We start from the raw sequence: 13,417 nt of genomic DNA, 5'->3' as shown, positions 1-13,417 counted from the left end.
AAAGCACACTGAAAAATGTTAGTGAAAGCTTCACTGTGCAGCTAATAAAACGTTACTTGACACAAAAGAATCGTCTCTATGTGTAATTTGATTGCTAAAATATTATAATTAAAATATATGTAAATTTGATGGCTTTCCTCTCCCTTTCCCAGCTGCTGCCAAACTCTCTGCAGAACGGCTTAGCAAGGCACAGCAGGTCATGCAGGCTCAGGGAGCAGCCATGTTTCTGATGGCTGATAAATGGGTAACGGCAGCTTTGTGACATTTTAAGGGACAATACTCTCAGATGCTGCAGTAAGAGAACTTATTTCCAGCACCAGATGAGACAACTGACCCAAAATGCCACTCAGCCTCGCTTTTTAGGGCCAGCATCTGACTCTTCAGGGGAACTAAAACACCCTGAAACATCTATTCAACTGATTATGCCATGCTACATAGAAATCAAAATACTCCTTCCTGACACTTACAGCTGTCACCTTGTTTCCTGACTCAACCCTGCATCTCCATCGTACTCCTGTCTTTGTACAGCATGTAAAGCATTGCTAAGATCCAGAACAACTCCAAGTGTCACTGAAGTCATTCTGCATGCACAACACTCACCATGCAATGACTCCTGCCAAAATGGACACATATGCTCAGCTCTGTTGAGCCCTGCTCAGCTCCCCAGGGGCAGAACACACTGCTGAGGTCAACCTGCAGATATTTAAGGTGAAACTCTGCTGTTTGGTATAATAACCAGCACAGCAGTCTGTGCAGTTGCCATTATTCCCAGCCTCTCATGCAAATTCTCATTCTCTTGGGCACAATCACACACCACTAAAGAAAAAAGCAGCTCCAGTTTACCTTTGGGAGGAAAGGAACTCTGCTCATTTACCTTCAAACTCTTGCCTAAATGAAAGACAGAACCGCCATGCAGGAGAAACCCAGTCTGAATGATATCAGAACAATACCCCTGAGGTATATTACTGGAGATGTTAATTAATACAGATAATTAGGCTTATACTATCAGAAGCGTAGATTGATAATCTCATTCCTCATTAGATACTACAAAATTAAAAGATCTCATGTGATGACTGTTTGCCCTGTGTTCAATCAGCCGTCTCACATGATGCATACATTGGAATAAGAGTTAAGTAAAAGCAGGCTGGGGTTTTTATTTTCCAGGTATTTATAACACACCTATCAATGCAACTGAACTTTCAGAATTACCAAGGGCATAACAATAATTTGTTATGTTCCCCACAGCTTTAAACATCAGAACCTTTTTTATTGCTGATCCCTGACTCCAATCTTTATTTCCAAGCACAAGGTATCCTGTGCAGGAGTTTTAAGAGCAAGAAATCGCCACCCATTCCTGGCATTAATGAATTAATTATTAGCATAAATGCCTGGGGCAAACTCGTGGTAACACTCAAACGTAACAAAGCAAAACAAGCTGAACAGCATCACTCCCAACACAGACACTGAGATGTAAACGCTAAAGCCTCTATCTGCAAAACAAACAAAAACCCAACAGATTTTGCAAATTTATAGCTCCTTGTTTGTAGATCTCATCCCTCGTCTGCCACATAATCAACGTTATTAGGTTTGCAAATGGTTCTTTTGCAAGGATGGAAAGAACAACCGTGCTTCCAAAAATCATCATCATTAAGATACCAATGCGAGGGATTTAGTTAAGGTTAAGTTCTGTACAAATGGATGGTGACTGAAATGATGAGAAAAAGAATGTCATAAAGATGAACATTATAGCCCATGAATTCAGACTCAGCATTTCTACTTTGTTGCACTGAAATGGAAGACAAATGTTAAGCAGTGAAAGCCTCAGCTCTCCAATGCAAGGTGGAAGCAAAGCCACTCCCCAGCATTACAGGGGATTTTCATTAGTTACTACGGGTTGGAAGACATGAACATGCACAAACATCACAGAGGATTGCTTGGAGAACAGCTTGAGCAGAATAAAAACAGGAAAAAAAACCCACTGTTCTTAGTTGTTCTGTTAAATAACCCAATTGTTTCCACTTGATTCATTTAACAACACAAAAACCAAAAAATATTTCCTTTATTTCATGCTTGAGAGACCAAAAATCAGATAATACTCGTGAGTAACATAGGGCTTCGTTCATATGAATTAATTTCTCCTACTGGCTGGCAATATGAAAATATTTGTTTCACCTTTTGCTCAGCACTTCTAAATATATTTAAAACACTTCCAGTTCCCTTCTCCCATTTAGTTGTTCTTATTTCCTTTAAGATGCACATTAATGCAGTGATTAAGCATACCCAACCGCTGCGCAGATGCATCGTAAACAAATCTGACCTAAATACATTTACCCATCCTTACTCACACCTCCTCCTTACACAACACACACACCCCTGACACATATGCACGGGGTCATGCGCAAGGTTTGAAAACATACGTTCTAAAAACACTTTTCCTTAGCCCAGCACAGGTTTGGGTGCCTAAAGAGCATCAGATAGGTGCCTAAAGACCAGATAGGTGCCTGCGTGGCAGCAGACATGCGAAAAAGCATCACAGATTGGCTACTGATACACTTTGGAGAACTGCAGCAAAGCGATACAGAGAAATTAAATTCTTATTTTTTCCAGCAAAGAAATTCTCTACCAGCTCAAACTCCTTTGTGTAATTGCACTGTGCTCTAAATGGCCCAGCAGCCCCAAGAGATGGAACGGCATGCCAACAACGCAATCACCCTTAAGGTGAGCGTTTATTTCTACTTTGAAATCCCTAAAACTAATACACGCTCTGAAAATGTAATGTTCTCTGTAATAGTAGTATAGGTGGATACAACCAGCGGCTTCTTAATAAACCAGATGGACTTCCATACCCTCAGCGCACAGCAAACAGCCCAGAGGACTCGTCATGGAGATAAAATCCCTCACAGCGGTATTTTCAGGCAGTGAACGAGATATAAATTCTCAAATAGAGGTCTAAAGATGTCATATGTGAATAATCCATGAAGGACAGACTCAGCCCTCCTGACAATAACAGATTCACAGGCAAAAATTATCTTCAAAATCACACTGGGATTTTTTTCAGGAAGGAGTTGAGGAATAAAGATGGGGAATACTTGCATTCTTCTTTTCTGCTTCTGAACCTATTACAGATGAATGTCAGCCTTCAGCGATCAATCACAACACCATTCATAGGCTTTGGACTGATATAAGAAGCACCAAAAGTTATTTTTAAAGGGCAATTTGGAGTCAAACTCTGCAGGCTTCACCACAAAGAAAGAATGAAATGCCCAGGCCACAAGGGAGGATATTTATGCCTTGCTGATAATCCACCTTTCCTTTGGTAATAAGACAAAGTCTACAGAAGTATAACCAAGTTTATATTATTTGTATTAGTTCGTATGAAAGTGTCTTGATTTTTATCTATAGTTTGTTAACGACGTCAAGTTCACAATCATTACTTTTACAAACAACCACATTTTAGTTATTGATCATGAGCACAAGGAAACATCAGAAACGTCTCAATGTTGAAAGTGACTTTGGATTTAGTGCACCCGTATTTCACATGAGAGGAAAAACAATGAATCTTTACTGGAATATTCTATAATATTACTCTAAAAATGATCTTGCAAAGCATACTCCATCTATATGCTGCTCAGACTGTAGCAGAATGAAGTAATACAAGGCAGTCACATAACTATCTTTTGGGCAGATACTGGTTTACAATCACAGCCCCGCACACACTCCAATTCACCTCCCTTACATCTAAGAGGAAATATGTAAAATAATTGCTATGTACTGAAGGTGGTTTTTTTTTGTTGTTGTTTCTTCACCTTCACATTTTGGAAGGATTCTATTGAAAACCTCGGGCACTGCAGAGCAGAAACTGGCTGCCTGGAGTACTGTCCAAGAGGATGAGATGAGGGGTCTAACTATTCCTGCACAGAGATGGATCTGAAGATCAGAGGTCTTACGAGGTACTGTGAGCAGTAACTATTTCAGATCATTTACAAGAGCCCTTTCTGAAACACCCCAGGCAGGCTGAGTGGTCAGGTGGAAAAGGGAATGGATCGAGGAAAGCATGGCCATGCCTACAAGGGAGGCCAGGAGAGCAGACATCCTACAGACATGCTTTTAGAGCACTGGGCATCTTTCCCATCATGTGGGATCCCCTCCACCTACCTCGTACAATCTCAATGCATCAGTATTGCCTGAACCTGATTCTTTATCTTCATTAATGCCTTGGTAAGTGAATGGGAAACAGCATCAGAGTAAGGGGGGGATGGAAGCACTCTAAGTTTGCATCAAGATTTAAAAGCATTTTGAAAGTCAATTTGATGATAACTATTTGAGATGAATACAAAATACCATACTTGTGAAGGAAAAATAAGCTTAAAACATAAAACAAGTAACAAGACAACAACAAAAAAAGAGGGTATATTAACTCTCAGCGTGAATATGAACAAAAAAACACTATGAAAAAGCAAAGTGGGAAGAAACACCTCATCCTTATGTGTTAAGTGTCACCAACAGTTCATAACACATCCTTCTCATTGGCTGGATGGTGTTGAAGCCTCTGAGGGAGCGCTGCCTGCTTTTAGATATTGTACTAAAAGAGATTTACCCAAACTGGAAAGTGTGCAGAACAGGTTGAAAGAAAAGGGAACTGGGTGGGAAAAAACTAATACAAGGTCAAATTTGTTGGGTTTCCTGAAGTTAGTCTAAGAACAGGCTATATTTATACAGAAAAAGGTATTCAGTCATTGCTCAGCTGCCACAGCTAATAGCTATAGCTCCCCTACCACGCACACACTTCTGCTCTGGTTTTCACACTCATCTGTGTCAATGGACTGGGCTCAAGAAAGGAAGTCATCTCATCATCTCGATGTGGCATTTGCAGGGTGTAATATTTGTGGGTACTATACGCCATAATGGAATTAAACAAAGAGTGAAAAATTAGGAAAACTTGTAGATTTTTTTTCCTTACAATGATGCATTTGCTGAAAAAGACGCTATTCACTGAAAGAGGTTAAAGTGTAGGAAATTGGCTTCAAGAAAAATCACAAGACTTTCAATAAAAAGCTGAAATAGCAACACTCTTAAGACAGCAGGTGGTAAAACGAGATACAGGAACGTTCCCCCATATAAAGAAATAAAACAGAGCTCTGTGATTTTACAGCCATTTTCCAGCACAACAATATCCCTAAAGGACTCAGAAAATAGGCTCCTAAATTTGTTCATATGGAGTAGCAGAGATTAAAAGGGAAATGTTGAAGCCTGAATGATTAGAAAGGGGGTGGTGCTCAGTTTTTAAAATAGATATTTTGCTTTAAACTAATGGTGCAATTTGGGAAAAAACAGTGACGTATATGGAGCACTAACTGAGATGGGACATTTCATTAAATTAAACGAGTCCACACGTGAGTAAGCTGCCCCTGAACACTTAGTGAGACACCTTCAAGAAGCACTAGGAACTCATCTGTGGGATGAACAAAGCCTATTCACTTCTGAGAGAATTAGAATGGGATCCAGCCCAGGATTAGTCACAGATGTTTCCTACAAGGCCATCATCCTGTTCCACAAGATCCATCCATACAGCTTCCTGCCCCTAAGTCTTCCACTCTGCAAATGGAAACTGCCCACCTACAGCTGGTGGCACCCTACTAAGCCAGCAGACCTCTGCCAGCCTCCATCGCCTCCTCTCTACATCAAGCTGGGAGCAACAGCTGGCTTCTAACACTGAAAAGTGAGGAGCCTGGGAAGATCCAAATTCAGAACAAATGACCTGAAAACACTAGTTCAGGCATTCCTACTGTATAATTACAACAAAGACCTGTCCCTCATGGATACAAGGGCAGGAGATGGAGGCCTGCAGCCTCCTCCATGCTTGCTGAGCTCACACCACAGCACACAGAATCACAGAATGACCCAGGTTGGAAGGGACCTCAAAGACCATGAAGTTCCAAACCCCCTGCCTGGCAGGGCCACCAAACATACACCTTTACTAGATCAGGTTGCCCAGGGCCCCGTCCAACCTGGCCTTGAACACCTCCAAGGACGGGGCATCCACAACCTCCCTGGGCAGCCTGTTCCAGGGCCTAACCACTCTCCTAGTGAAGAACTTCCCCCTAACATCCAACCTAAATCTTCCCTCTTTTAACTTAAAACCATTTCCCCTAGTCCTGCTATTATCAGCCCTTTCGAAGAGTTTACTCCCTTCCTGGGAGTAAGTTCCCTTCAGGTACTGAAAGGCTGCAATGAGGTCACCCCGCAACCTTCTCTTCTCCAGGCTTAACAAACCCAACTCCCTCAGCCTGTCCTCATAGGGGAGGTGCTCCAGCCCCCTGATCATCTTCCCCACACAATGCCATCAGCAACCAATCCTGGAGGTTAGCAGCAGGACGCATTTATAAAAAGAAATGCAGAAGGCAGAATCAACAGGCAAGTTGGCCTTGTAGGCAGCATTCGCTTTCAACAGCTCCATTATCAGATGAGAACAAAAAGTGAAACCTGTGGAGGAAAGAGAGGGGAACACTGCAAAAACAAGGGAGGAGGAACCACCCACCTGACAGGGACTCCACGGGACTGAGCAGGCTTCAGCATGACAGTGATGGTGGTGTCGGTCTCATTCAAGGGCGAGTCCGTGTCGTATTCCGGCATTGATGGTGCTGCAGCAGAACAAAGAGCAACACGTTACTGAGACACCAGTTGCTGCCTGTGGTAGTGATAGCAATGTGCTTATTAACATTTCTTGGAGGCTGTTTAACATTTTTCCAATGAGACATTAAAATACTTTCTCAATATCCGTGACTAATTCTGGGTTGGATCCCATTCTTACTGTGGCCCTCCAGTGCCGACATGGGGCACCTACCTGCAGAATTTTTAATGCATGTGTGAGCTATGTCTCCTTGATTAGCTGGAAGGTACATTATGAAGTGGGAAAGCATCAAAAGAGAGTAGTGTGGAATTACTTGGGCACTCAAACGGGTATTTAACCCCAGTGCTTTAGTGATGTGTCTACCAGCAAGTGCTGTGGGCAGTGACCGGCCACAGTATCCATCACTCCACCAGTGGTGTTCCTTGTGGCATTATGGAAAACCAGTGACTATTTACACTTAGCCACATTCCTCTTCCTACTTCTGCTTTATTACCTCCTGCTAGGGTCATGTCATCAAGGTGGGACAGGTTTCCCTAGGAAACACAGCCTACTCATTATGTTAATACTACCTTCCCCAATAGCAGACGTCCCTTAGGGACAAAAATACTAAAGGATTTGAGCAGCGCTGTGTTTATTCCAAAGACGTAAGCTTTGTTGAAATATCCCTAACTATAAAGCAAATAGAAGAATTTACATGAAGAACGTAGTCCCACTCAGTTCATCTACAACTCTCAAGGGCAAGCTGCACTGTGGGGGTCCCACATTTAACCTTCTCACAGCGATTTCCACAGTAATCCTGTTTACAATCAGGATTTTTATCTAAATGCCTGAGAACTGTTAAGCACGGTGTTTCCTATTATCAGCTCAGCAACTGACTTCCCTATCCATAAGCTGGCAATGAGTTCAGAACAAATGCCAGTTTGTTGTTTTCCTCTGCAGAAGGCGCTGTGCACTGAGGGAAGCAGTATGAGTCACATAAAGATACAGGGTACCAGCAGTACCCAGTACCTGATACCACTGCACTCTCTGCAAATACACAATTCACACATGCCTACAACATAGATGGATTTCATTTTAAAACTATCAACTTCCAGACAGCCAAACAAAGACATTCTTAGAAGTGAAAACAAGTCAATGCAAATCTCATTTTCCTCCCTACTTCCTCTAGGATTATCTTAAAGCAAGTATAACAGTAACTTCAAAATCCCATGCGTACAGCTGACCACACAACAGTATGATCTAACATCAGAGATGCCTGCATGGGGCCTATTGCAAACAAGAAGTTTAGAGGACAGAGAAATAAAGATGAGAAACTGAGCTCAGCGCTATACAGTTAATAAGCATGCAGGCTTCTAACAAGACCTGAGCACTCCCTTAAAATGAAAAGAAACTGGACAAGAGGAGAAAAGCACTCCCATTCCCGTGCTGTTTTATTCCTCTGGCCAGAGATAAGCAGAGGACACACCATGCCTTCCCTCTGCAAGCAGCATTAAAGCCTGTGGTTGTACTCCAGGTGGATGTGACATGAGCTTCTAACTACATCTAAAAGGCTCCAACTTCGCTGATGGTCAGTGCAAAGAACAGAGATAGTTTATTTCCTTAAAATTTTACACTGTTACTTACTGCTAACAACTTACCAACCAGTTCTGAAGATAAGGGAAAATACAGAGCTGCATATTTCAACATTACAATTGTCCCAAAAGTTTGATTTGATGTCATTTAGATACACCAAAAAACGTTCATTTTAAGCTCTGTTCTGAGAATTCCCCTAAGCCAGGTTCCCTATTTCATTCTGCACATGTTCGTTTGATGCCATCTCAGCCACCACCTCACCCAGCTGAGCTATTGGTAGCCAGATCAAGTTTCCTCGCTTCTCCTGAGCACCTGTCATGGTTTTGTAATTTTGTAATTTTGCTATCAGTATTCCACATCATAACATCATGTCAAGTATGGATACTTCTGTTGAATGTGCAGTCCACAGAAGAAGACTACATATCCCAGAGAACAACAGGGTTAATGATAAGTCACGGGACCAGGACGCTATATAATCTCGTTCCCAGGCTGGAGTGCCCTCCTTCTTCTCTCGAACTTCTCGGAGAGTGGGAAGCGTTCCAGCCGTGTCGCCTAGAGTTCACAGTAGGCCTCTCGGTTTTCGGAGACTCTCTCTCTCTCTGTTTCGTTCGATTTTGTTAGCCTTAATTATATTATATTGTGTTATCTTGTATTTCGATATCATATTTAGTAAAATAAGTTTTTCCTCCTTAGATTGTCGCTGTTTTATCCCACTCCCCTTTTCCCCCTCCTTTCCAGGCCCCGGGGGGGGGGCGTGGGGTGGCTTCCCCTGTCACGGGCATAGGTAAATCTAAGTAACCCGTGACAGATTTTTTGGTGGAGAATGCGGGCATAGAGCTTTTTAGCTTTTAGAACAACTCTCTCTTTGCTCTTAAAGAGCTTCGTTACGGGAGTGTTGGGAGTGTTATCTTTCCGTAGCTGCTCACGGAGAACGTGACCTTGAAATACCAGACAAATTGTCAACATTAAGGGCTGCTGCACATTCTCAGCATTGCTATCTAACTTTTGTGTAGAAAACAAAGGGATTTCTTTCTCCCTTAGAGCAAAGCTAGCTAGCTCTGACTTTTACAGAGCCTGCCAGCTATGAATCCACTCTTCATCCCAGTTGCTCTGTTTAAGGGATTGAAAGCAATTATGATCTTCTTAAAGTATTGGTCAACTATTAACACCATAATTTGGTGTTGTGGAATTGTGCAGATATATAGCCTAATAAGGTGGATACTGATGGAGACACCTGCCTGGTACTTTTACGAGATGTGGTATGGTCAGAATTTTGGCATCTACACCTCAGATGGAATTGTGAATCTTACAAACACTTGCATCCCAGATGGAACAGGCAATTTTACAAATACTTGCATCCCAGATGGAACAGGCAATTTTACAAACACCACCATGTTTAATTCATTGTACAGGCTAAATAAACCCTTTTTATTTAGGTTGTACTCTCAGATTTCCACACGCTTTTCAATAACTGAGATAGGGTTCATACTTGCATTCATGTTATCACTATCAATGCATGCATATATGTTCCTATGCATTCGTTCTATGCGGAAGTCTCCTCCAGAACCAGAGAATGATGACTGGCAGGGAATATGGAAAGGTTTAGGAAAAGTCTTAGAAGCATGGGGACCCGCAGTGTCATGGGATTTCACTCTTGAACACCTAAGGGACCCTAAGAAATTAAGTGAGTATTTGGGTCAGAGATCTAAGGAGGTAAACCTTATGTGGGGTTTGGCTTATGCATACCGTGCTTTGTATCATACTATTCTGGAGAGAGAGAGTTTCCGATCTGAGATTCAAGCCCAAGTTAATTCTGATCAGTCACAGGAGGCATCAGTAGCAATATCAGTTGCCCCTGTGGAAGGCAAGAAATGGAAACGGGTGTCCATGCGTCTAGAACGAAAAGAAGGAGAAGCACAGGGGGGGGCAGCAGAAGACCCAGGTGCCGGGCATGGAGCAGTACCGAAAAAAGCAAAGGCAAAAACCAAGAGGCATGAAGAAGAGACTGATGATGAGGAGGAAATCACCTATTGTCGACCTCTGAAGCTGACTGAAATCCAAGGCTCAAGAAAGGAGTTCACACGGCGTCAAGATGAAGGTATCCTTGCTTGGTTGCTTCGCTGCTGGGACAACGGGGCCAACAGCTTGTCTCTAGATGGTAATGAAGCTCGCCAACTAGGAAGCATTGCCCAAGATGCAGGTATCGACAGAGGGATTAGCAGATGTTCAGATGGAGCTGCCACTCTCTGGTTGTGGCTGTTAGAAGCCATGAGAGAAAGGTACCCCTATAAGGATGCTTTGAAGCCTAAATTTGATAGTTGGAATACCGTCCAAAAAGGTATTCAGCGCCTGAGGGAATTGGCCATGGCGAAAATGTTGTACAGCCCTGATCCAAGCGAACTTGACCCTGAGAGAGTGAGGGCCGATCCTGACATGTGGCAGAAAATCACAAGTACAGCACCAGAGAGAATTGCACAGTCATTGGTATCAGGATCTAAAGGATTCGGGGACAGATGGCCCCGAGTTGTTGAGCTGATTATAATGCTTCAAACCATCGATCAGCAGCTTCCCCAACTGCATGCCGCAGTTTCTGCCATCTCACGGCTAGAAAACCGAGTAGATGAAATGTGCAAGAAATTGTTTCCATCAACTAATTGTAATGATCCTGTAATAGTATCAGAAACAACTGATGAAGGTCAATCCTCGTACGGGCCACCAGGTCTAATGAAGGATCTGATCAAACTAGTCCAGTCCTACTCCCCACCTGCATCATCAAAAGTCTCAGCTGTTAAACGCACACGCTTCCCAGCTCGAGCAAAGAACAACAGTACGATTGCACCGCGTGTTTCCATGTGGCGCTACCTACGTGACCGTGGAGAAGACATGAGGAAGTGGCATGATCAGCCCACTTCTGCACTACGAGCACGGGTGAAAGAACTACTAGACATACCAACCACCAGTGGAGTTGCTCCAGTCATCACAGGTAACCAATAGAGGGGCCCTGCCCTCAGTCAGGGGAGGGAAAGGGATAATAGAGTTTATTGGACTGTGTGGATTCGATGGCCTGGCACATCAGAACCACAGGAATATAAGGCGCTGGTGGATACCGGTGCACAGTGCACCCTAATGCCCTCCAGTCATGAAGGGACAGAATCAATCCATATTTCTGGAGTGACTGGGGGCTCTCAAGAATTGACTGTGCTGGAGGCTGAAATAAGCCTCACTGGCAAAGACTGGCAAAAACATCCTATTGTGACTGGCCCAGGGGCTCCATGTATACTGGGTATTGATTACCTCAGAAGGGGGCATTTCAAGGATCCTAAGGGGTATCGATGGGCCTTTGGGATAGCTGCTGTAGACATGGACAACATTAAGCAGCTGTCTGTTTTGCCTGGCCTGTCAGAGGACCCGTCTGTTGTGGGGCTGCTACGAGTAAAAGAGCAGCAGGTACCGATTGCTACAAAGACAGTGCACAGGCGGCAGTATCGCACCAACAGGGATTCCTTGCTCCCCATTCATGATTTGATTCGCCAGTTGGAGAATCAGGGAGTGATCAGTAAAACTCACTCACCTTTTAACAGTCCCATATGGCCAGTGCGTAAAGCCAGTGGAGAATGGAGGCTGACAGTAGACTACCGTGGCCTGAATGAGGTCACACCCCCATTGAGCGCTGCTGTGCCGGACATGTTGGAACTCCAGTACGAGCTGGAGTCAAAAGCAGCCAAATGGTATGCCACCATTGACATTGCCAATGCCTTCTTTTCTATTCCTTTGGCCGCAGAATGCAAGCCACAGTTTGCCTTCACCTGGAGGGGCATTCAGTATACTTGGAACCGTTTGCCCCAGGGGTGGAAACACAGCCCAACCATTTGCCATGGGTTGGTCCAAACTGTACTGGAACAGGGTGGTGCTCCTGAACACCTGCAGTACATTGATGACATTGTTGTGTGGGGCGATACAGCAGAAGAAGTTTTCACAAAAGGAGAGCAGATAATCCGGATTCTTCTACAAGCTGGCTTTGCTATTAAGCGAAGTAAAGTAAAAGGACCTGCCCAGGAAATTCAATTCTTAGGTATAAAGTGGCAGGATGGACGTCGTCACATCCCAACAGATGTGATCGACAAAATCACTGCCATGTCTCCACCAACTAGCAAGAAAGAGACACAATCTTTCCTGGGTGCAGTAGGCTTTTGGAGGATGCACATTCCAAACTACAGCCTCATTGTAAGCCCCCTTTATCAGGTAACGCGGAAGAAGAATGATTTTGCATGGGGCCCTGAGCAGCAGCAGGCTTTTGAACAGATTAAACAAGAGATAGCCCGTGCTGTAGCCCTGGGGCCAGTACGGACTGGACAGGATGTAAAGAACATCCTCTATACTGCTGCTGGAGAGAAAGGCCCCACTTGGAGTTTGTGGCAAAGAGCCTCAGGAGAGACCCGAGGCCGACCCCTGGGATTCTGGAGTCGATCATATAAGGGGTCTGAAGAGTGCTACACTCCAACTGAGAAGGAGATCTTAGCCGCGTATGAGGGGGTTCGGGCTGCTTCCGAAGTAGTCGGGACTGAAACACAGCTCCTTTTGGCACCTCGACTGCCAGTGCTGAACTGGATGTTCAAAGGACAGGTTCCCTCCACCCATCATGCTACCGATGTCACCTGGAGCAAGTGGATTACGCTGATTACACAGCGAGCGCGAATGGGAAACCTCAATCGTCCAGGAATCCTAGAGGTAATCATGGACTGGCCTGAAGATAAAAAGTTTGGAACATCACCAGCAGAAGAGGTATCACGTGCTAAAGAGGCCCTACCATACAACGAATTACCAGAAAATGAAAAGAAATATGCCCTATTCACTGACGGATCATGTCGCATTGTAGGGAAGCATCGCAAATGGAAAGCTGCTGTGTGGAGCCCCACACGACAGGTTGCAGAGGCCACTGAAGGTAAGGGAGAATCAAGTCAGTTTGCAGAGGTAAAAGCTGTCCAGCTGGCCTTAGATGTTGCTGAACGGGAGAGGTGGCCAATGCTGTATCTTTATACTGACTCATGGATGGTGGCAAATGCCTTATGGGGGTGGTTACAGCGGTGGGAACAAAATAACTGGCAACGGAGGGGAAAATCTGTTTGGGCCGCTGAACTATGGAAGGACATTGCTTCCCGAACAAAGAATATGGTTGTAAAGGTGCGTCATGTGGATGCACATGTGCCCAAAAGT

At 44.0% G+C, this 13,417-nt stretch overlaps 1 protein-coding gene across 8 annotated transcripts in view; it reads right to left on the bottom strand.

The window, feature by feature from the left end:
* LOC146759500 (receptor-type tyrosine-protein phosphatase T-like) overlaps positions 1-13,417 on the bottom strand; it is an 83,703-nt gene that overhangs the window by 29,214 nt on the left and 41,072 nt on the right. For all 8 annotated transcript variants that reach the window (XM_085510721.1, XM_085510720.1, XM_085510719.1 and 5 more), the window contains one exon: positions 6,539-6,641. In XM_085510721.1, the coding sequence (XP_085366847.1) occupies positions 6,539-6,641 (103 nt within the window). The remainder of the gene's footprint in view (positions 1-6,538; positions 6,642-13,417) is intronic.

The sequence above is a fragment of the Coturnix japonica genome, chromosome 10 (genome assembly GCF_054131305.1).
Source record: "Coturnix japonica strain WE chromosome 10, WE-NBRP24, whole genome shotgun sequence".
Lineage (NCBI taxonomy): Eukaryota > Metazoa > Chordata > Aves > Galliformes > Phasianidae > Coturnix > Coturnix japonica.
Note: the sequence above shows the minus strand (reverse complement) of the source record. Positions and strands in the feature narration are given on the sequence as shown.